A 24,049-nucleotide genomic window follows, 5' to 3' on the forward strand; every position below is an offset into this window, starting at 1 on the left:
TTGCTCACAGTGAAAGGCGCCAAGCAGACTTATTGTCTCCCGCTCCGGTCTCTGAACATTGGGGTTCACCAAGGTGGATGAGAGGGTAGCCCCCCTCTGGCTTCGGGTGGGAGAACAGGTCCTGACTGTTTTTTGTGTGTATGCACCACACAGGAGTTCAGAGTACCCTCCCTTTGTGGAGTTCTAAGAGGGAGTGTTTGAGAGGCTTACAGCCATGCTACCCTGAGGACGCACGATCTCGTCAGATTTCGGAACCTAAGCGGGTTTGGTCCTGTTTACTACTTGGATGGGAGATTCCCTGGGAATACCAGGTGCTGAAAGTTTCTCTCCCCGGCTAAAAGCAGTGGGTTTGCATCAGGAAGGGCATCCGGCATAAAACTGTGCCAAACAAATATACGTTCATCTAAGATGAGACGCTGTGGCGACCCCTAACGGGACAAGCTGAAAGGAAAAGAAGAAGAAGAGGGAGTGTTTGAGAGCGCTCTTGCTGGGGACTCCATTGTTCTGCTGGGGGACTTCAATGCTCATGTGGCTAATGACAGTAAGACCCGGAGGGTGTGACTGGGAGAGCCCCCGACGATCAGAACCCGAGCTGTGTTCTGTTATTGGACTTCTGTGCTCATCACGGATTGTCCATAATGAACAGCATGTTCAAGCTTAAGGGAGTCCATATGTGTACTCCCGGGCTTCTCTGGGTCCGACGTCATCTTAGATGAATTGATGAAAAGTGGAAAAATGTTCTGTGGTCCAACGAGTCCACATTTCAAGTTTTCTGAATTGGACATCGTGTCCTCCAGGCCAAAGGGGAAAATAACTATCTGACTGTTATGGATGCAAAGTTCAAAACCCAGCATCTGTGATATTATGGCGCTGTTGAGTGCCAATGGCATGGATAACTTACATATCTGTCAAGGCACCATTAATGCTGAAAGCTACAGTGACGAAAATAAATATTTGAACACCCTGTTATATTCCAAGTTCTTTCACATAGAAATCATGGCGGGGTCTGAAATTTTCATCGTTGGTGCATGTCCACTGTGAGAGAGATAATCTAAAAAGAAAAATCCAGAAATCTCAATATACATTTTTTTAAACAATTTATTTGTGTGATGCAGCTGCAAATAAGTATTTAAACACCTGTCCATCAGCTAGAATTCTGACCCTCAAAGACCTCTTAGTCTGCCTAAAAAAGTCCATCTCCACTCTATGTATTATCCTGATTCAGATGCACCTGTGTGAGGTCGTGAGCTGCATAAAAACACCTGTCCACCCCATACAATCAGTAATACTCAAACTTGTAACATGGCCATGACCAAAGAGCTGTCCATAGACACCAGAGACAAAATTGTACAACTCCACACAGCTAGAAAGGGCTACGGAGAAATTGCCAAGCAGCTTGGTGAAAAAAGGTCCACTGTTGGCGCAATCATTAGAAAATAGAAGAAGCTAAACATGGGGGTCAATCTCATACAGAGTGGAGCCACATGCAAGATATCACCTCGTGGGGTCTCAATGATCCTTAGAAAGGTGAGGAATCGGCCCAGGACTACAGGACAGGACTTGCTCGATGACCTGAATAGAGCTGGGACCACGGTTTCCAAGTTGATGTTTGGTAATACACTAAGAAGTCATGGTTTGAAATTATGCATGGCACGGAAGGTTCCCCTGCTTAAACCAGCACACGTCAAGGCCCATCTTAAGTTTACCAATGGCGGTGTGGATGATACAGAGGAGTCATGGGAGAAAATTGAACTTGTTGGTCATATTTACACTAACCGTGTTTGGAGGAAGATGAATGATGATCCCTACTGTGAAGCATGGAGGTGGGAGCATCATGCTTTGGGGGTGTTTTTGTGCACGTGAGACATGAGTACTGCACTGTATTAAGGAGAGGATAACCACGGCGATGTATTGTGAGATTTTGGGGAACAACCTCTTTCCCTCAATCAGAGCATTGAAGATGGGTCGTGGCTGGGTCTTTCAATATGACAATGACCCGAAGCACACAGCCAGGAAAACCAAGGAGTGGCTCCGTAAGAAGCATATCAAGGTTCTGGTGTGGCCTAGCCAGTCTCCAGACCTAAACCCAATAGAAAATCTTTGGAGGAAGCTGAAACTACGTCTTTCTCAGCGACAGCCCAGAAACTTGTCTGATCTAGAGAAGATCTGTGTGGAGGAGTGTGACAAAATCCCTCCTGCAGTGTGTGCAAACCTGGTGAACAACTACAAGAAATGTTTGACGCCTGTAATTGCAAACAAAGGCTACTGTACCAAATATTAACATTTGTTTTCTCAGGTGTTCAAATACTTATTTGCACCTGTATGACACAAATTAATCGTTAAAAAAATCATACTTTGTGATTTCTGGATTTTTCTTTTTAGATCATCTCTCTCACAGTGGACATGCAGTTACCACGAACATTTCAGACCCCTCCATGATTTCTAAGTGGGAGAACCTGCAATATAGCAGGGTGTTTAAATACGTATTTTCTTTACTGAATATCACACACGACACCTGACTCCTTTCTCCACCAGTTCCAACCTGCTTGGGCTTTCTTACCATACTTACCATTGTTCCTGACTGGTGAATCCAACTAGTTGAAGTCCTCCATCCTCGCTATCTCCTCTCCCTGTAGCCTCACTCTTCCCCCTCGACCTCTTGTCATGTATATAAATTATGCCTTACTTCCCCTAATATTCCTTTTTCTCCTTTCCAGTGTATTGGTTCACCTTCAGAATGTGTTCCCATGTAGCTGTACAACATATTAACAATTTGGGAAGAACTTAGACATTTTCACTTAAAGTGCCACTGTCATGAAATGCATGATTTTTAGTATGTTATTAATGAAAAAACAGCAGCCGACATGGACCCGTCATGTTTTTCACCACAAAACATGATTTCGACATATACAGCTCTTTGTAAATCCCGCAGTGAAAATCTTCTCGAGGGATTTGTTTTCGAGAAGAAGCAGGAAAAGACATACATGGCAGAACTGCCTTCAAGTGGACTCATTTGTTTCTATTAATTTTACCTCCGGGAAGGTAGCTCGTTCTTCCTTCGTGTTAGCCAAAATGCCGGCTCGTTGCATTGCTGGACATTGCTTGAACACTTGGGAGGATGGATTTACCCTTCATAAGTTTGCAAGAGACCCGGTCTGTCGTGAAAAAAGGATTGCATGGGTGCAAAGGACGAGAGTTTCGTGGTTCCAAATGACAGGTAGGTGTGTATACAGCTACTAAAAAAGAAATAATAGTTTGGGGCGGACCACGTCTCTCATCATGTAACAAAAGATCTACGTACATATGACAGGGGAGCTCAATGTGTACGTCGGGCTCGCCACGTCCGTGAGGCACAATGCGGCAGCCTTCTCCGGCTTCAGCGCCGCGTCCGCCTTGTCACAGCTTCGGCGCCACATCCACCAGTCACGGCTGGGGTGGCTCATCTTCAGCACCGAGGTGGTTTATCACGGTGCCGAGCCTGGCCGCTTTACGGTGTTGTCATCGCACAAGGCTGAGTGCGCCATTGACGGCAGGGTTGTTCATGGCCGCCGCCGTCGTCCGCGATTAACAACACCGCCGATGGCGGCAGCGATGAACAATTGTTTATGGCGCACTCAGCTGCGAGCGACGACAACGGCGTACTAAAGCAGCCCGGCTCGGAGCCGTGGTTCGGCTCGTCGCACCCGGGGCGTGGCGTCGTGATCGCTCGCGGCTCAGTACGCTCCATACTATCATACTGTCGGGGAGTCTGTTGTTAGTTAGAAGTGATCTTCATATAATCTAAATGTGGCTCGAAACGATAGGATAATATTGCCCCGGACACTTGACTCGATTGTGGGACGTTCTCTTCTTCGAAAAGAGCTTCCGTGTCCCACGGTAGGGGCCACAGCGTGCTTTCAATGCCGAATGTCCGGGGTGACGTCACGGACAGTATATGCAGCCAATATGGCGAATACTTGGATGTTGAATGAGACTTCCGCAACTTTGTGCATGGATGACGTGCTCTCCGCTTAAAATGATTTTTTCATGTAGATATTGAAGTGAATAATGTTATATGTATTTTTTATTTCAGTATCTATTTTAGAATGTTTGTTGGGATGACACTTGACCTTTAAGGGAGCACTTATTTTCAATATACAAGCTGTACACAGAATACCTAATATTATAATGAAGTGAAGTTTTTTTCATGGCTGATCTTCGAAAAAATAAAAAAATAAAAATTTTAAAGGGAAGGGTGCACTCACTATTGTGGAAAAACAAAGAACTTTTTTGGTGGTCTTTATTGAAGATAGCAGCTGCAGCAGAAGTCAGGTGTCATACTAAACAGGACTACCTCGGGACACTGCTGGCTCATGTCATATGCTGACATCATGTATTAAACGGTTCCAATTCTAAAAATAGATTGGACACATAGGTTGTGCATGGGGGTGGATGGAAGCAAAAGGAGAGCATGCAAACTGCAGACAGAAAAGTCCTCGCCACTATATTAAACCAGGGTGGTCATTCTCTGTGCAGGCCAGATTTATCACTTTTCCAAACAATCTAACGTCAATCTTCTATTATTAATTGTTTAATAATCAATTACTGTTTGTGACACCACTTAACTCACCAAGTTGTCCAGCTCTGGATCTTCACTGAAGAAAGGTTTATGATCCCGCTCCTGCTGGTGGACAAAATTTTCAATGTCGACATCAAAGCTGGCGGATGTGATGCACTCAGATCCCTGTGTAGCCTGCTCACATTTCTCAAACAACAATGCCAGCAGGGGAAACAGCGGATGCCTACGGAGAAAAACAGTGAGAGTGGCAACACCCAATGGTTAAACTGACCATTTATTAAATGGTCCTGTCACGCTGGGATCAGAAACTGAAATAATAGATACATTTAAGCTTAGAAATCAGGTGTGGCTTTTATATACAAATACATATTCTATTTTAATTTATATGGTCTTCATTCAAAAACAAAGACTGTAACTGACGACCATGCGAAAGACTGTAGTTGGTAACCTTTTCATTTTTAAAAGTGCATTTTATCATTTTATGACTCAATTTCAGTGTAATGTCTTTAGTTAAAAGATTTGTATATTTCCCAAGAAAAATATGTTTATTTCATGATGTGATGTGTTAAAATGTTTTAAAAGAAAAAGTGTAAGAATGACACCTCTTGACCTGTGAAGATCATTCAGTTTCTATGCGCAGTGAGTGCTCTGTACGTTTGACATGACACCGGTGTAAATGTGAGCATGATGAACATGAAGTCTGAGAACAACTCATAACTACACTGAATGTGTTCTAAACGTTTGAACCTTGGGAAACGTTCGTCTTTCTGAGTATCGTATGTTCACAGACATTTGGTTGAGGTTAGAATTATATTTTATTTGAAAGCTTGATGTAAACGAGTGATCGTTGATACAGCTATTGTTGTGTTTAGCATAAGCTAGTTACGCGTACATTGCACAGTGTAATGTATATTTTTCTGTATCTTTCAGTTACATTTATTAATTCATTTACCACAAGAGACCTCCATAAAAGCAAGAAAAGAACGCCTTGTGTGTGTAGTTTCTTTCTAAGTTCGCTGACTGTCTAGCTTCACATAGTAACGTGTCGTGAGGAGAGCACATTCAGTGTTTGCAACATATTAGTAGTCTCCTCAATTAGCTCTCCTTTCCTAAATGATCTTACATAAAGAAGAAACACAGGTAGCTGTTAATAGCTAGCCATCACCAGCTGATCACAATTGCCAACAGGTATTCAGAGATTTCAAACATATGCTTCCCTATCCAAGTTTTGTTCCTGCCTATTATCTATTGTTGTTTGTTGTGTTCATCCCATGGACTGTTACTATAACTGACTCAGTATTTCGTTTTTTTGACAGTTTAAAAATCTAGCCGGGCCTCTCGGGCCTGTCAAATTTGCCTATCCCCTCACCCCATACTATGGACATCCAATACATTCTGTCCACTGTGGCCTGAAACGTGATTGCCGTGGCCACGAAGTGTCACGATCCTGCCGCTTCAGCACGAGCTGTGCGGCTGCACTGATTGGGAGGCACACACCTGTGCCTCATGCGGCCTGATCATCCCCCGTATATATAGGACCCGGTGACGACTGGTCCGCCGCCAGTTCGTTGAGCTTTATGTCCCGTTCCAGCACTCTCGTACTCCTGATTGATCCTGTGTGTACCGACCTTCGTCCGTTCTCCGACCAGCCTTGCAAGCCTGACTCCTTGATCCTTCTGCCTGCGTTGATTGTTTCCCCGTATACCGACTACTGCCTGCCCACTCATCTGCTCTCTTCGCCCGACGCCCCAACTACCGCTGCTGCACCGGACTGCCTGCTCGATCCCCGACCTCTGCATACAATAAACGTTTCTCTTCTTGAACTACCTTGCGTCTTCCGAGTTCCTGCATTTGGGTCCTACCTCTCGTTCCGATGGGACGTGACACGAAGAACATAATTACATCCAAGATGGTGCCATATACGAGTGCCCTGGTCCCATGGTGGTATTTAATTATTTGTCTTTGGCCTCTTAAACTTGTGAAGACCCCCATAACATTAGGAATACAACTCCTACGGAGCTACTGCCATTTGCTTAGCACCTGCTTTGGATCTGGTGCAATTGTTGTCCAGAAAAGTGAGCAGCAGTAGAAAGAAGAAAGTGAGATGGCATGCTTTGCAAATGTGGTACTCAAACACTCGTTCTAGGGATTTTTTTCTCCAACCCATGCTTACTTAGCAATAATTACTTAGCTGACACTGCTGATGAGGAGAAACAAGGACTTCTTCCTCATCTTTTGTGCTTCACAGAGACTTGGCTTCGTGAGCAGATCCCGGATTCCGACTGTTGCTTGTAGATTGTAACATGGAGCTCTAAACAAAAGTAAAGGTGGCATTTTCTTTTTTTACATCAACGACTAGTCCACGGATGTGTTGTGATTTCTCAACACTGCTCTCCTGCTGTGGAATATCTTTTCACAAACAGCAAGCTTTTCAACTCCCCTGGTGAGTTTGCTACATTCAATCTGCCTGCTGTCTGTCATCACGCGGATGTGGACATGCACGAGGCTCAGCACATGCTTGTGGAGTATATTTTGACTGTGGAACAGACCTTTCCACAATCTTTGTTTATTGTACTCCCCAACTTAAATAAAGGTAATCCAAGCCATGAACTACCAATGTACAAACAGTTTATGAAATGCAGAACAAGGGAGAATACTAAAAATACGACGTAAATGAACTAGAGTTATGGTTCATAATGTAAAGGAATTAGTTGAGTGCTTGTTCATGCTTGTGTTAATGAGTATTTTTTTTGTTGTTGGTTTACTGTATAATAGGTGGAGTGCTGGATAACTGGTTAGCATTTCTGTGTCACAGTTCTGAAAACATAAGTTCAAATCTGGCCTTGCCTGTCTGGAGTTTGCATGTTCTCCCTATGCCAGTGTATGTTTTCTCCGGGAACGATTTCCTCCTGCATCCCAAAAAGATGCTCACTTGCTTGACAAGAAGCAGTTTGAACGAGCAGAACTTGCAAAATAAATAATACAACTCAGCACTGAATGTGACAAGACAAATCTGCAGCAGCTGCACGAGCCTCCATCTTATCCAAACAAAAGTCATGACATGAGAGTACCATCACTAACACCAAAGCTGTGCCACAAAGACTGAATGCTGAGACACTTGATGAACTTTTATATAATTTCACCTGGAAAATTTCAAATGTCATGAATCCTGTTGCACCTATTAAAACTAAAAGAATCTTAAGGTGACCTAGAACACTGTGGAAGAGCACAGTGAGGGTAAACACCTCTAAATCAAACTGTAGGAAAGCAGAATTTAAGTAGAGAAAAACTAAACTCCAAATGATTTCATATACTCCAAAGTATTTGTAATTTTAATCAAGAGTTAGTCAAGACTTGACAGCAATGCATCAGGTTAAATATCAGCAAAATGATTAAATGATACTGTAGAATTTGATACAGTTGACCAAAAAATGTAGAGAAAATGCTTCAGCAGCTGAAACCATCAATGTGCTGTCTTTACATAATACTATCTGACTTTTTCCAAAGGTATTGTGAAGAGTGTACTGGTCGATTTGGAGCAAATCAGTACTTGGTCATTTCATTCAGGCGATTTTCATAAAGTAGCTGCCATTAAAGACCACTTTATACTCACGGGTCCCGTGATTGCACTGATGTCACTGCAGCTCTCCTGCGCATAGTTTGCCTTTATACTTGAGCACAACCCATGTAGGGAGTTTTGAAAATGTACTACAGGTCTAAAGTCAGACGTGTTGCTACAGCTGGTATTGGCAAAGAAGTTTCCTCGGCACTTTTCGGTAATTTCCAGTAGGGATTTTTATACTGTCTTTTCCATAACAAGGAACAAAGCAACAACAACGGTGGTGAACGTGGAACAGTGCCTGCTTGAATAAATGGACCTAAATGAGCCTGGAGGAACGGTGACTATGTCATCACAACCATGTGACCCAGACACACCAATCATGACAGATGATCTCTGGGGCTTTCTCTGAGCAGCAATTTTTTTTTTATATATGTACGTGGCAAGCTCTGTGGAGGTGCTGCACAGGGCAACGCATAGGTCAAGTGATGGAATGCGGGCGTTGTTGCCCGCGTGACCACTGGAAGTATAAAGTGGCCTTAAGCATCTTCTAAAAAATACAACACTGGAGGCTTCCATGTTAGTAAGCTCATAGCACAGATTGTTGCAAACGTTTTTTTCTTGAACTCAGCAATTTCTTTAACTTAAATGGACTTTGACAAATTTCAATCAGGTTTGTTTTTTAGATTAAAGACAGACTCAAGAAAGGTGTCAATTATGGTCTTCTTGGATTTCAACACAGCTTTGATATGGCAGATCATAATATGGTGCTGACCAAGTTGTAGGTGTCTATTTAACTATTGTTATGGTCTTCTGACTGGACTCCACGAAAAAAAAAAATATTAAACAGCTACAACTCATTCAGAATGCTGCTGGTTCTGACCAAAACAAAGAGGTCAGAGCATATTACTGTATTTAGTGGATGGCAGCGCGCACCAAATAATGAGCCGTGCCCACTCTGTGTAGCGTTTTATCTCTTCCATACACGAGCGACACCTGACCACATGCCGCAGATATATACCGTACATACTGATAAATAAGTATTTGATCACCTTGCTACAATGAAGAAAATTAGTATTTGAACACCCTGCAATATTGCAAGTTCTCCCATTTAGAAATCTTGGAGGGGTCTGAAATTTTCATCATAGGTGCATGCCTACTGTGATAGAGATAATCTAAAAAGAAAAATCCAGAAATCATAATGTATGTTTTTTATATGTGTGATACATCTGCAAATAAGTATTTGGACACCTGTCCATCAGGTAGAATTCTGACCCTCAAAGACCTGTTAGTCCACCTTTAAAAGTCCACCTCCACTCCATGTATTATCCTGATTCAGATGCACATGTGTAAGGTCGTTAGCTGCATAAAGACACCTGTCCACCCCATACAATCAGTCAGACTCAAATTTGTAACATGGCCAAGACCAAAGAGCTGTCCAAAGACACCAGAGACAAAATTGTACAACTCCACACGGCTAGAAAGGGCTACGGGGAAATTGCCAAGCAGCTTGGTGAAAAAAGGTCCACTGTTGGCGCAATCATTAGAAAATAGAAGAAGCTAAACATGGGGGTAAATCTCAATCGGAGTGGAGTCCCATGCAAGATATCACCTCATAGGGTCTCAATGATCCTAAGAAAGGTATCAGGAATCAGCCCAGGACTACACGACAGGACTTGGTCAATGACCTGAAAAGAGCTGGGACCACCGTTTCCAAGGTGACTGTTGGTAATACACTGATGATGATGTCATGGTTTGAAATCATCCATGGCACGGAAGGTTCCCCTGCTTAAACCACCACATGTCAAGGCCCATCTCAACTTTGCCAATGAGCATTTGGATGGTACAGAGGAGTCATGGGAGAAAGGTTTGTGGTCACATGAGACCAAAATGGAACATTTTGGTCAGAATTCCACTAGCCGTGTTTGGAGGAGGACGAATGATGAGTTCCATCCCAAGAACACCATTCCTATCTTGAACCATGGGGGTGGTAGCGTCATGCTTCGTGGTATTTTTCTGCACATGGGACAGGATGATCAATCAGTAAGACTCAAAATTGTAACATGGACATGGCCAAAGACACCAGAGACAAAATTGTACAACTCCACGCAGCTGGAAAGGGTATGGAGAAATTGCCAAGCAGCTTGACGAAAAAAGGTCCACTGTTGGAGCCATCATTAGAAAATGGAAGAAGCTAAACATGATGACCAATCTCAATCCGAGTGGAGCCCCGTGCAAGATATCACCTCGTGGGGTCTCAATGATCCTTAGAAAGGTGAGGAATCATCCCAGGACTACGCGACAGGTCTTGGTCAATGACCTGAAAAGTGGTGGGACCACCGTTTCCAAGGTGACTGTTGGTAATACACTAAGACGTAATGGTTTGAAATCATGCATGACACAGAAGGATTCCCTGCTTAAACCAGCACATGTCAAGGCACGTCTTAAGTTTGCCAATGACCATTTGGATGACACAGACTAGTCATGGGGGAAGGTTTTGTGGTTAGATGAGACAAAAAAAAAATTTTTGGCCATAATTCCACTAAACATGTTTGGAGGAAGACGAATGATGAGTTCCATCCCAAGAACACCAAACCTACTGGTAACCATGGGGGTGGTAGCATCATGCTTTGGGGGTGTTTTTCTGCACATGGGACAAGGCGACTGCACTGTATTAAGGAGAGGATGACCGCGGCCATGTATTGTGAGACCTCTTTCCCTCAGTCAGAGCATTGAAAATGGGTCGTGGCTGGGTCTTTCAACATGACAATGACCCGAAGCACACAGGCAGGAAAACCAAGGAGTGCCTCCATGAGTAGCATATCAAGGTTCTGGCGTGGCCAAGCCAGTCTCCAGACCGAAACCAAATAGAAAATCTTTGGAGGGAGCTGAAACTACGTGTTTCTCAGCGATAGCCCAGAAACTTGTCTGATCTAGAGAAGATCTGTGTGGAGGAGTGTGACAAAATCCCTCCTGCAGTATGTGCAAACATGGTCAACAACTACAGAAACGTTTGACCTCTGTAATTGCAAACAAAGGCTCCTGTACCAAATATTAACATTGGTTTTCTCAGGTGTTCAAATACTTATTTGCAGTTGTATCAAACGAATAAATCGTTCAAAAAACCATACATTGTGATTTATGGATTTTTCTCTTTAGATGATGGGTCGTGGCTGGGTCTTTCAACAGGACAATGACCCGGAGCACAAAGCCATGAAAACCAAGGAGTGTCTCCGTAAGAAGCATATCAAGGTTCTGGCGTGGCCTAGCCAGTCTCCAGACCTAAACCCAATAGAAAATCTTTGGAGGGAGCTTAAACTCTGTGTTTCTCAGCGACAGCCCAGAGACCTGTCTGATCTAGAGAAGATCTCTGTGGAGGAGTGGGCCAAAATCCCTCCTGGAGTCTGTGCAAACCTTGTGAACATGCTACAGGAAACGTTTGACCTCTGTAATTGCAAACAAAGGCTACTGTACCTAATATTAACATTGGTTTTCTCAGGTGTTAAAATACTTATTTGCAGCTGTATCACACAAACAAATCTTCCAAAAAAATCATACATTGTGATTTCTGGATTTTTCTCTTTAGATTATCTCTCTCACACTGGACATGCACCTACGATGAAAATTTCAGATGCTTCCATGATTTCTAAGTGGGAGAACTTGCAATATAGCAGGGTGTTCACATACTTATTTTCTTCACTGTAAGGTGCACCACATTGTAAGAAGCTACATCTAATTTGGCACCTCGTCTATTTAGAATCATGAAAATACAGTACATTAAAAAAAAAAAAAACAGAGAAAATACCGCGCATGTCATATGGCTAAGAGATTTTGTTCTTTTGCTGGCGATTGAGGTCCCGATGGTCATAGAAAAAATACATGGCACTGCAGCTGATTTCAGCCCCTGCCTAACTACAACTGTTATCCAATGCTTTCTGTTAAGTTCTTCTGAAAACACGCTGGCGTGAAGTGATCAGCACAGTGTTTGGAATGCTTGCTAGGCACCCATACCTGAGCACATTTATTCCGTCGATTGACTTTTCCTATCCACTGCTCACTTGCACAGCCAAAAAAACTCTTCCCAATGCCTGAACCATCTGTACAACCAAATGCCACACAATAAACCATTGTGAGATCGCTAAGTCATATGACAACAAATACACGTCATACAACAACAAATACACAAGGGACAACAGCATGGAACAGCAACACACAAGGCCAAATGAACAGGCTGTTTGGCTCATGTTACATCACAGAACTGGATAGAGCTCGTGACTAGTAGGCACTGGATGGAAAATGCATTAGCCAAATTCTGAATTCTATTTATGAATTTAGCCGCTATAACTGCTCGATGATCAGTACGAAAGGGCAGATGAGTGATGTAAAGGGGTTCTTGTATTAAAGAAAAGAAAATGTTTTAACATCTTTGTCTTCTGACCCTTAACGTCTCCAATTGCAGCACAACCACCCTTCATTTCAACCACTCTGTCAATCCATGACCAGGATGTGCACGAAATGTTCACAGGGCTCAACCCCACTAAGCCCCCAAATGTCAGGAAACCTTTGGCTGCCTCATCACAAACGCCCATCAAATGATGTTCTTCCCAAGGCAGATGAGTAAACTCAAGCTTCCTACCTAGCTGTTGGTCCAGTTTAACACAGCCATCATCACATTTATCCTCACCTCCTGCATTCCTACATGCCACTACCCAGGACAGGCACATACTACAGTGCATGGTTTGTGCTGCAAAGAAGACTGCAGACACCCATCCATCCAGGACGTGTACATCTCCAGGAAACAGGGGTGAGCAGGTTTGATGACGACAGACCCTACACACCCTGAACATAGCCTGTTCAATCCTCTCCCCACAGGCAGGAGGCTACGGTCCCTAAGGTCCAGAACCTCCCACCCGGTGAACAGCTTCTTCCCTTTGTCCATCAGACTCATGATCACAAGATCAGGCGTCGGCAACTTTTAATACTCAAAGAGCCATTTCGTCCGATTTCCACGGAAAAGACAACACTGGGAGCCACAAACAGTTCTTGACATCTGAAATGATTATGTTAGCTTATATATATTTAATTTCTGGATCCATACACCCTCTAAAGAATGTGTGTGTGTGTGTGTGTGTGTGTGTATCCGGTTTCCTCCCAGGTCCCAAAAACATGCAACATTAATTGGACACTCTAAATTGCCCCTAGGTGTGATTGTGAGTGCGGCTGTTTGTCTTCATGGGCTCTGTGATTGGCTGGCAACCAGTTCAGGGTGTCCCCTAATCTTCACCAGGGTCACGGGTATATATATATCTTTACACTTGTAAAATAGTGTGTTGCTTATGAAATGCATGCAGTCATCCATGTTTCAGAAAATTACATTTTATTCATTAGACACAAACACATTTTTAAGTCTTTGAAAAAAAATGCATAGTTGAAGGTCTCTTTCAAATGAATTAAATAGCTGAATTTAAATTATCGATCCAGCATAAAGCCATCATCCTTTCCTTCTTTGGTCTTTCGTAGCAAAAAGCGCAGCCTTGACGTGAACTTCAAAATATTCTACGATCTGTAATTATGGGACAGGACGACTGCACTGTATTAAGAAGAGGATGACCGCAGCCTTGTATTGTGAGATTTTGGGGAACAAACTGTTTCCCTCAGTCAATGCATTGAAGATGGGTCGTGGCTGGGTCTTTCAACAGGACAATGACCCGAAGCACAAAGCCATGAAAACCAAGGAGTGGCTCCGTAAGAAGCATAAGGTTCTGGCGTGGCCTAGCCAGTCTCCAGACCTAAACCCAATAGAAAATCTTTGGAGGGAGCTGAAACTCTGTGTTTCTCAGCGACAGCCCAGAGACCTGTTTGATCTAGCGAAAAATCTGTGTGAAGGAGAGGGCCAAAATCCCTCCTGCAGTGTGTGCAAACCTGGTGAACAACTACAGGAAACTTTTGACCTGTGTAATTGCGAACAAAGGCTTCTGTACCAAATATTAACATTGGTTTTCTCAAGTGTTAAAATACTTTTTTGCAGCTGTATCACACAAAAAATAATTAAAAAAATCAGACATTGTGATTTCTGGATTTTTCTCTTTAGATTATCTCTCTCACAGTGGACATGCACCTACGATGAAAATATCAGTGCGCTCCTGCTGATAACGTCACTTCCTGCTTCTCCAACACAAATCCCTCGATAGGATTTTCATCCCGGGAGTTACAAAAAGCCATATACGTCAAAATCCTGTTGTGTGGGTCCATTCCAGCTGCCTTTTTTTTCATTTTTATTAAATTACTAATAATCATGCTTTTCGTGTTAGTGGGGCTTTAATATGATGCACTCACTAGACGGGCACTTCCCTCAAACTGTCTTTATGTTTTTTGAACACATCAGTTCGTGGGTGGCACGGTGAAGAATGTGGAAAGCATTGGCCTCACAGTTCTGAGGACCCGAGTTCAATCCCAGCCCCACTTCTGTGAAGTTTGGATGTTCTCCCCGTGCCTGCTTGGATTTTCTCCAGGCACACTGGTTTCCTCCCACAACCCAAAAACATTCAACATTATTTGGACACTTTAAATTGCCCCTTGGTGTGATTGTGAGTGCGGCTGTTTGTCATTATGTGCCCTGCGATTGGCTGGCAACCAGTACAGGGTGTACCCTGCCTCCTGCCCGTTGACAGATGGGATAGGACCCAGCACTCCTGTGACCCTTGTGAGGATAAGCGGCTAAGAACATGGATGGATGGATGGATGGATGGACATCAGTTTGTTTTCTGAATCACACTTGTTGTTTCATAGTTGGATGATTTCCTTGATGGTGTTTTTATTGTTTTCACAGCACTGGAGAACCCCATGCTTTCATCAGCAGAAAGGGTTCTCTTTTTCATTGTTTACATTTTGCATGAAATCACTGACTTGCCAAACAATGTTGAACTTGAAATATTTTTCATTTAATTCGGTAGACCTGGGAAACTATCAAAGCATTTCTAGATTGATATCAGGGATCAACACAAAATAATACATGTAAAAATGTCCCCAGCCATTAAAAAAATTCTGTTAATCTGACTTAAATTAAATATGCATATTAATACAGAACACAGTGCAGAAGGCCCCACTTGCATGCCCAGGCTGAGAGTAACCTGTGACTCTGATTTGCATCCTCTAAAAGTCCTCTAAATTATACTCAAATCTGCCTGATCCCCATTTAATGTCACTCCTTGAGCCAGACGTGGCCAGCATAGTAAGCAGGGTGGTTACATGCAGCGTAAAAAACTGCTTCATGTCTACTTGTGGTGGGATGGATAGAAATGGACTAACTCAAGAAACAGAAACTAAGGGCAAACTCAACACACCCAATTATGTTCACTTTGGGAATTTTGCAGGAAAAGCAACACAAATAACACACTAACACAAATTCATCAAATGGATGTTACAAACATAACGCTTCTGTAACAAATTGTTTTGTTGCTGAATTAACTGTCCTATTTTTTATTGAAGTAAATGATATTTGCCTTCTCAGTGAAATAATTGTAATTCATTAATTTATATGCACACTGTTTAACGTATCAACCAAATCTAGACATTTTAGTGGCAGCTGCATTATATCAAGTTCACAATCCCCGAGGTTGAAGATTATAATTTTAACAACGTGGATAGTTTTACAATATTGGAGACAAGGTTCGAGAGAGCAAACTTCGATGGTTTGGACATGTCCAGAAGCGACAGAGTGAGTGTATCGGTAGAAGGGAGCTGAGGATGGAGCTGCCAGGCAAAAGTGTTAGAGGAAGACCAAAGAAAAGGTTGATTGATGTTGTGAGGGAAGACATAAGGATAGTGGGTGTTAGAGAGGAAGATGCACGAGATAGGCTTAGATGGAAAAAGATGACACGCTGTGGCGACCCCTCACAGGAAAAGCCAAAAGGAAAAGAAAAAGGATAGTTTAACAATACTGTAATTAGTTTAAGGGTTTGAGTAAATACCATTAATTTATTGCGAAATGTAATTCATATTAGTGGATCTCCATTTCAGTTCCTCACAGTTCAAATCCAGCCTTCCCTGTGTGGTGTTTGCATATTCTCCCCAAGTACGACGATTTCCTCTCACATCCCAAAAACATGCATGGTCGGTCGATTGAAGACACTAAATTCACCACAGGTATGAACGTGAACACGAATGTGTGTCAAATCTTGCTAACTTTTCTTAGTCGGTCATTGTATCCGTGACAGCTGTGGTTTGGATGAAGCTACATTCCTTGAGGCTCAAATGAGCACTGCGCTTTCAGCCCAGCCGGGGTCTACCACAGCAGTACGCTTGTGGCCCTGGTTAAGTCGAATGAAGCTACCCTACTTGACCTGGTTCCAGGCTTGGCATCAGCACTGGGTGGTATATACTGCGAATATTCGATAAAATTAGTTTTCTGCCAACTAATTCACTTACTCATCCCTTCACGTACATATTCCAGAGTACACTTCCATGAGCATAAAATTCTTTTTGTGTCGCTGTCTCTCATTCACATAAACTTTCTCTCTCTCTCTCTCTCTCTGTCTGTCACAAACACACACAGTCATGCAGACACATGCTAGCATGCCCACATACGCACACAAATTCAAAACAAATCACAATGAAGAGGTATCCCACGGCAGGAGATGTAGGGAAGTTAAATACATGGCTTGACTTTAACAGACCTAGTTAATAGTGACATCATTGGCACAGTACAGTAGCCACGGCATGCCACATACAACATGCATTACATTAATTTGTGTCACAAAGCTGGGGCCAGTCTTCACCGAAATTTACAAGTACATAACTACTGTATTAATTCACAAGTACACCTCTGAAAATATCAGAACAATGGGCCAAACGTTGATGATGTTATCAACGCAGCAAAGTCAACAATTCCATATGAAAAAAATGATTTGAAGATTTAGTTCCAGATGTATACACAGTTTTTGCCAGATTGATTTTATACTCCATTCTTCCATCCATTTTTTAGCCGCTTATCCTCACAAAGGTCACGGGAGTGCTGGAGCCTATCTCAGCTGTCAACGGGCAGGAGGCGGGGTACACTCTGAACTGGTTGCCAGCCAATTGCAGGGCACATGGAGACAGACAACGGTCGCATTCACAATCATACCCAGGGGCAATTTTGAATGTCCGATTAATGCATGTTTTTGGGATGTGGGAGGAAACCGGAGTGCCCGGAGAAAACCCACGCAGGCATGGAGAGAACATGCAAACTCCACACAGGCGGGCCGGGATTGAGCCCGGGTCCTCAGAACAGTGAGGCCAACGCTTTTCACCTATTCCATCGTGCCGCTCTGATTTTTTATTCATTACAAGACAAATCCACAGTTATACACAACTTTTTTCAGCTGGATTTTGTATTCCTTACACCAAAAATCCCTCAAAAAAAGAGTTGCTACACATCCCAAAGTGTTTCGGTCAGGGACATTGTATGGCCATCCCAAGTACATAACGTCGGATGTTGAAGGGATCGTTCTCCCGGCTAAAAGTGTTACCTTCACTTTATGTCAAAAAAACTATCTGATCTTCACAAAAAACATACAAGTACATTACTATTTATGCCCACGTACACTTCTGAAAATATTACAACCACAATTAGCCCAGTATTTAAGATTTTATGGACCAAAATATTTTCTTCTCCATAAATGATCATTTGAATGAGGCTTGCCAGGCTATGTCTTTCGTTTGCCGTGTTTGTATCATTTTAATTATGATAACCTAATAAATTTGCAATTTTTCAGCATATTAAATTAGCAATTGCAGATTGAACAAAATTTTGGGGAACTACCTGTTGTTCAACAATATGAGGTATACCAACTTGAACAGAGCTTATGTTTGGAAACTCAAGTGACCTTGCCTCTTCTTTTATTCCCTGAAAAGTTTTCAGTTTGGAGGTGAGTGGATTCCACTGGACAGCTACAATATATATCGTTAACTCTAGTTATAGTTAATACGATCACGTTATACTATAATACAGATACATCCCCATTAGCTATGAGTATCTCCAGTCATTGTTGTTTTGTGTTTGTTTATTTTTTCCCCAACCATTTGTCATCTGTAATGTGGGAGTATTTGAGCCGACAGCGACAATGTGCTCTTGTCATGGGCAAGCGACATGGGGTAGGACCCAAATACACAACTCCAAGGCAGGGACATGATTTTCGAGGGTAGTTTAATTCTGTCAGGGTTCATACACGGGTAAGCAATCCAAAAAGGCAGAAGCATAAAAAATATGTGGCAAAAAGGCAAGATCCAAAAATCCTGAAACAAGGTCCAATAAAACTTGGAACAAAAACAAGACTTGACTCGGTGGCCCAGAAACACTGTAACTAGGGAGGTACTCTAACAAGAAGCTTGCGTACTCACAAAATGCTGCAGTGTCAACCACAATGAACTGGCAACTGACAAAGAGAAACACAAGACTTATAGCCTGGCCTAAATAGCATCAATGAGTTACAGGTGAGGAGCTGCTTCCGGAGGCCTGGCCACACCCCTGACAACTACACTATAAAATATGACTACTTCCTGCTATTTTATAGTAGAGTAAATTCCTTCTTTGACACCGGCTATGCAGTTAATTTGGTCTCCATTTCTGGCCTCTGTGCCACACCAAGGGGCCGTGTCAATATTGGAAATAAAAAGGACTCCAAATACACTTCGTTACGGAACGATTGCTCAAACAATGACTGATATTCAATTTTATTGAACAAAAAACACATTATATAGAACTATGGTGACACATGGACCGTGAAGACCACACAGGTCCTTTAAAGAGTTAATGCCTGCAAGTATGAGATGCCAGGAAACCGCCAAGTTTTTATATACCTGTTACCTACTACCAGATTTACAGTAGTTCCATGGACCCCATTTTAATATGGTTGTCTCGTCTGCACCATCCCTACCATGGCAAATACTTTGTTACTTTATAAATCTCTAATCCTGCTACGTTGTCTCATGAGTATCTTGTTTTGACCACCGTGGCCTGAAATGAGGCTGCTATGACCAGTGGGAGCATATAGTAGTGTAAACAGAGCCTTAAATGCGACGACGCCTAAAATGATTAAAACCTTAATAAAGGAAAGGAAAGGCACTGGGGAACACCCTTTACCTTGCTATCTTTCATTTCATTATACTGATCACTGTCAATCTTTTGTAAACGTTTATTTATCCATCCAGGTTAGGCAATTGAGAACATTTGCTCATTTGCCCACCTCGCTAATCCATAAAACAAAGATAATCATGCATCAATAATCTGTCAAATGAGATCACAAAAATATATTTTTCGCTTCAAAACTGCAATTCAGATTTCAGAATTTTCAAAAAATATCAATAGATTGAGCCCAGGTCACCATATCCTAGCCCAGCACCTGAGTCTGTGTGGATGTGCTGACAACTGAACAGAATAACTTTATATAATCTTACCACATTGGAGAGTGTCAAAAACAAAACCGCAACAATTTCAATGACCTTTACGCAGGAAGTCCGAATTAATTTCGAAGGGGTAGAAAAAGGCATGCGGAATAGAACTGCACTGTGCGCACCACTGGCTTGCCATCATCATGCAATATCCCTTTGCCAGTCTCCTACAATACCTTTTCCGACCATCTTGAGCCCTTCAACCCCCTCTATCATGTCGGCAGCTAGAAGCAGCAGATTCTATCTGCAGTGCGACAGAGTGGAGATTGCTGGGTAGGGGATCATTACAAGGGCCATAAAACAACGATTTACAGGACAGACAGCGAGTGGAGTCAGCATGTTCTCTTACACTGTGGCAGTGCACTGTGCTGGGTCACCAAGAAAAAGTCGACAACAGAGAATCAGAGGTGAGTGGGGTCTATGAACATAACAATGAAAGCAAGTAAATGTGGCAGCTCAAGCGGCATATCGTATCCCTACTACAATAAGGCTAAACTGGAAGAAAGTGCCATAAATCTTTCTGAAGTGTATTTCAGTTCAGTCACGCTACAACCAGCCCCTTAAATCCTTCTGACTCAATACTAACATTCTGCTTCTGTAAGGTTGTCTGTGGGAGGCCAATGATATTCGGTCCCTTGACAGCTGTATACACACTGCTTTCTTGCACAAAAATATTTGCATTTGCTGCCCAAAATGATATCAGTCCATATTATCAGTTTGAACTTCACTTTAGCTCAACATGGCCTGGACAAGTTCCAGAAGCTCTACTGTCTACTCTACTCATGTTTTAAATGATCACATTTGATTGGATGGATCCACACATCAGTGATCCACACTGACCTTTGTTGACTTCATTCTTCCTTAGTCTGTTGTATTTAGCTAAACTTGGTTTAAATTGTGTTTTGGCCTTCAATGGTTAATACTACTAATAATTTACAGCCAAATGTATAGAATCTACCAAGTCCAGAAAAAGGTATGGTGGGATTTTATGCTTTGACGGAAGGAAGAATCAGCTTTAATGGCCAAGTATCCCCTTTTATTTTTTGTGGTGTACCAAATGATTTAGGCGCCACTTCAGATTAGTTTTAGGAGTGCAACGATAGTCCAGTTCAGCCATACCACATACAACCTCATCATTTTGGTGGGACATGACAACATTGCGTATGGATATTGGACAGTCCAAGACCAGTCAACTAGCCCGCTAATGGCTACAAGCCAAAGTTATGGCTACTTACTAGCAGTAAGGCATCTCCCAAACTAATGTAGCAACCAATTATTACGCAGCAAAAAAAAAGTGTCATGCAGCCAACCATATTGCACCACGTCATGCCCCCTGGCACTATCCAAAGAGGGAAGGATTAGCCAGGGGGCCCACACTGTCATGGCTGTCTCTCAGGACAACACCCATGCAAAGGGAATCAGGCCAGTCTGCTAGACGCAGGATTTCACAAATTTTTTTACAAAATTATTTTTCGTGTAAATCTAAAATTAAATTAAGCAATTATTGCTTTTTGGCTTAAATTTCTTGTTGAATGTCCTGCAATGTTGTAAAGTTAAATTCAAGTATTTTAAACAGTCAAATGTTCTGACTGTTATTCATCATCCATCCATTTTCTTAGCTGCTTATCCTCACAAGGGTGACAGGAGTGCTGGAGCAAACCCAGCAATCAACAGGCAGGATGCAGGGTACACCCTGCACTGGTTGCCAGTCAGTCACCGGGAAAGTATCAATATTACTCACTGAGCGGGAATCGATCCCACGCTACTCGCACCAAAGTCCGGCGTTTGTACCACTACACCATCAGTGACTCCGTTAATTATTATTAAATGTACATATTTTAATTAATCAAATGATTAATCCATTATCTGATTTTTTTTTCCTCCTAAATATCAGAATCTGCATCAGCATTGAAAAATCCGTAATACTCAAATGAGTTTGAGTGTACACTATTGTTAAATCATCCAGTCCATAAATACAGACACATCATTATGATACATTATAAATAGGGCCCAACATGTCTGCTTTGTGTACATGGTAAAAATTGCAAAAAAAAAAAAAAAAAAATGGATTCAATCACAACCTTACATGGCTGCCGTGAATTGCCAAACAATCTTCTTTTATTTTCGCTAGAGGGAATCTTGTGCCAGGACAAAAAGAGAACTCAGGTTGCTAGATTGTTCAGGTTTTAAAGAAACAAACAAACAAAAAACAAGACTCTTTCCCATGCAAGAAGCCAAAGACGGAGGAAATGCTGAAGAATGTGTATCTGGACGCCTGTACATTGTGGCTTAGTGCAAAATTAAAAGGATGACCTGCATGAGAGAGGTGACAAAGAAGTGAATGAACAATAACATACACCGCACAGTCACATTTATTTGTAAAGTATTCTACAAAACACATAAACTAGATTTAACATATTGGTTATATTTGAAATGACATTTTGAAATTCTTGACGATCACATGAGGAAAATACAGTTACGATATGCATTAATATGTTGGGAGGAACACTAAACACTTCCTATCCAACTTTAATGATGAATGAGAAGTAAGACACAAAATTTGTTAACAATTGTTAACAATTTAAGAAGCAACCACTAATGTAATGTAAAACGTTAAAACAATAACAGGTCCTGACAACCCAGTTGGCAAATAACTAGCAAGCTAACAGCTCACCTGAGCAGATAAGGTAGGAGTTACAGCTTGCCTCACTCTTTCCTCTCACTAAAAATAGATCAAATTACACACACACAAAAAAAAAAAAAAAACAATACTAGTAAGTCATCCATGTGGCTACTGGTTGTCAACCACTTGACTCTATCATCACGTCAAACACGGCATATGTCTTCTATATCAATACATCACATGTAGTAGGCTAATAATGTCCATGAAGAAGCCCGGAAAACAATTGGCACACTGTTACTCATTTCCAAAGGTCCCAGTGCAATGGCCTTGATCAAGCATGCGCCTCAGTGTGGCTGTAAAACAGTATATACCGTATATGTGTGTGTATATGTTCTGTACATTGCCATGAAAATGTATTTGCCCTCTTCCTGATTACCGTTTTTTAGCACATCTATCACACACCAACCGTTTCAAATCATCAAACCAATTTTAATCAGTCAGAGACAACTCAAGGATAACTAAATGCACTTTTCAAATGAGTCAATTTATTAAGGTACAAAAAAAAATCCAAACCGTTCTGATCCTCTATGAAAAGGTAATTGCTCCCCCTTCATCTTGTTACAGCACAGTCACTGTGACTAACCACAATTTGGGAAAGGTGAGTTCATGGGAGTGCTGGAGTCAATCCCAGCTGTCATTGGGCAGACAGGGTACACCTTGAACTAGTTGCCAGCCAATCGCAGGGCACGTAAAGACAGACAACAGTCACACTTACGATCACACTCAGGGGTAAATTAGAGTGTCCAATTAATGCACATCTTTGGGATGTGGGAGAAAACTGGAGTTCCTCTAGAAAACCCATGCAGGCATGGGGAGGACATGCAAACTCCACACAGACAGGGCCGGGATTTGAACCCTTGTCCTCAGAACTGTGAGGTCAATGCTTTACACCTGCATTACTGTCTCGTGCCTTTATTATACATCTATGAAAAAAGTCAAAAATTCTGACATTTTAAATCAAATTTATTAATCGGCAGCTTTAATCAATGCAGAGTCGTTTTTGTTTTCCAAAGGAAAAGCAAGCTGCATTATGTTTATTGCTGTATGTTTCTTGTTTCTAAAATGATGAAATTGCAGACTGTATTGGGTCCTCTGTTGGTCCTGTTCCCCAGGTCCCACCCGGGGGCACCCGCTGGCACAATCTAAGTAGCTGAGCCCCTGCACTGAGGCCTGAGGCAAACTGCTGTAAAATCCTAAGCAACTCCTCTGAGAAACAAGGCTTGCTTTGATGTGAGCAGCCATGTTTTTTTTTTTTTCTTCTTAGTTGTAGATTCTGGTCAAATCATTGCCTTCTCAATGTTCTTGTGTTTTTTCGCTTTTACTTTTTCACTTTTATCTTCCACATTGCAGATTAAAGAAAAAAATATTAACATAGCCTAACAACATATGTAAAGTGTATGGGATATGTTGCAGTTTATTATTTATTATTCTCAATCTCTCACTCTCTCTCTCTGCCGTCGGTATAAAGAATAAATTAATATTGAAAGCCGCTGAAGTTTTTCATTAGCAGCTTAATTGGAGTGTCTGTAACAGCTGCGATCTGTCTATCCAGTCTTCAGTACATTTGGTTAATTTAAAATAGGTTTTCACATCCAAAGTGTAGGAAGATGGAGACATATACTGTAGTGTAAGTGCTACCCTTGTAAAATGCATGCAGTATGAACTATGCTGGACTGGATCACCAATGTATGTAAAAGCAATTTGACTGCTGGTTGAAACTCTATGAATATTTATTGTACTGAAATATTTAAGATGCCTAACTGTGATACAACCATTGAAAGAAACAGTCCAAAAACATACAATATTCCAAACTTTGCAA

At 42.0% G+C, this 24,049-nt stretch overlaps 1 protein-coding gene across 10 annotated transcripts in view; it reads right to left on the reverse strand.

Moving 5' to 3' along the window:
• pknox2 (pbx/knotted 1 homeobox 2) overlaps positions 1-24,049 on the reverse strand; it is a 187,198-nt gene that overhangs the window by 15,014 nt on the left and 148,135 nt on the right. For all 10 annotated transcript variants that reach the window (XM_061803465.1, XM_061803464.1, XM_061803463.1 and 7 more), the window contains one exon: positions 4,610-4,781. In XM_061803465.1, the coding sequence (XP_061659449.1) occupies positions 4,610-4,781 (172 nt within the window). The remainder of the gene's footprint in view (positions 1-4,609; positions 4,782-24,049) is intronic.

This window comes from Syngnathoides biaculeatus, chromosome 18, assembly GCF_019802595.1.
Source record: "Syngnathoides biaculeatus isolate LvHL_M chromosome 18, ASM1980259v1, whole genome shotgun sequence".
In the NCBI taxonomy this organism is placed as follows: domain Eukaryota; kingdom Metazoa; phylum Chordata; class Actinopteri; order Syngnathiformes; family Syngnathidae; genus Syngnathoides; species Syngnathoides biaculeatus.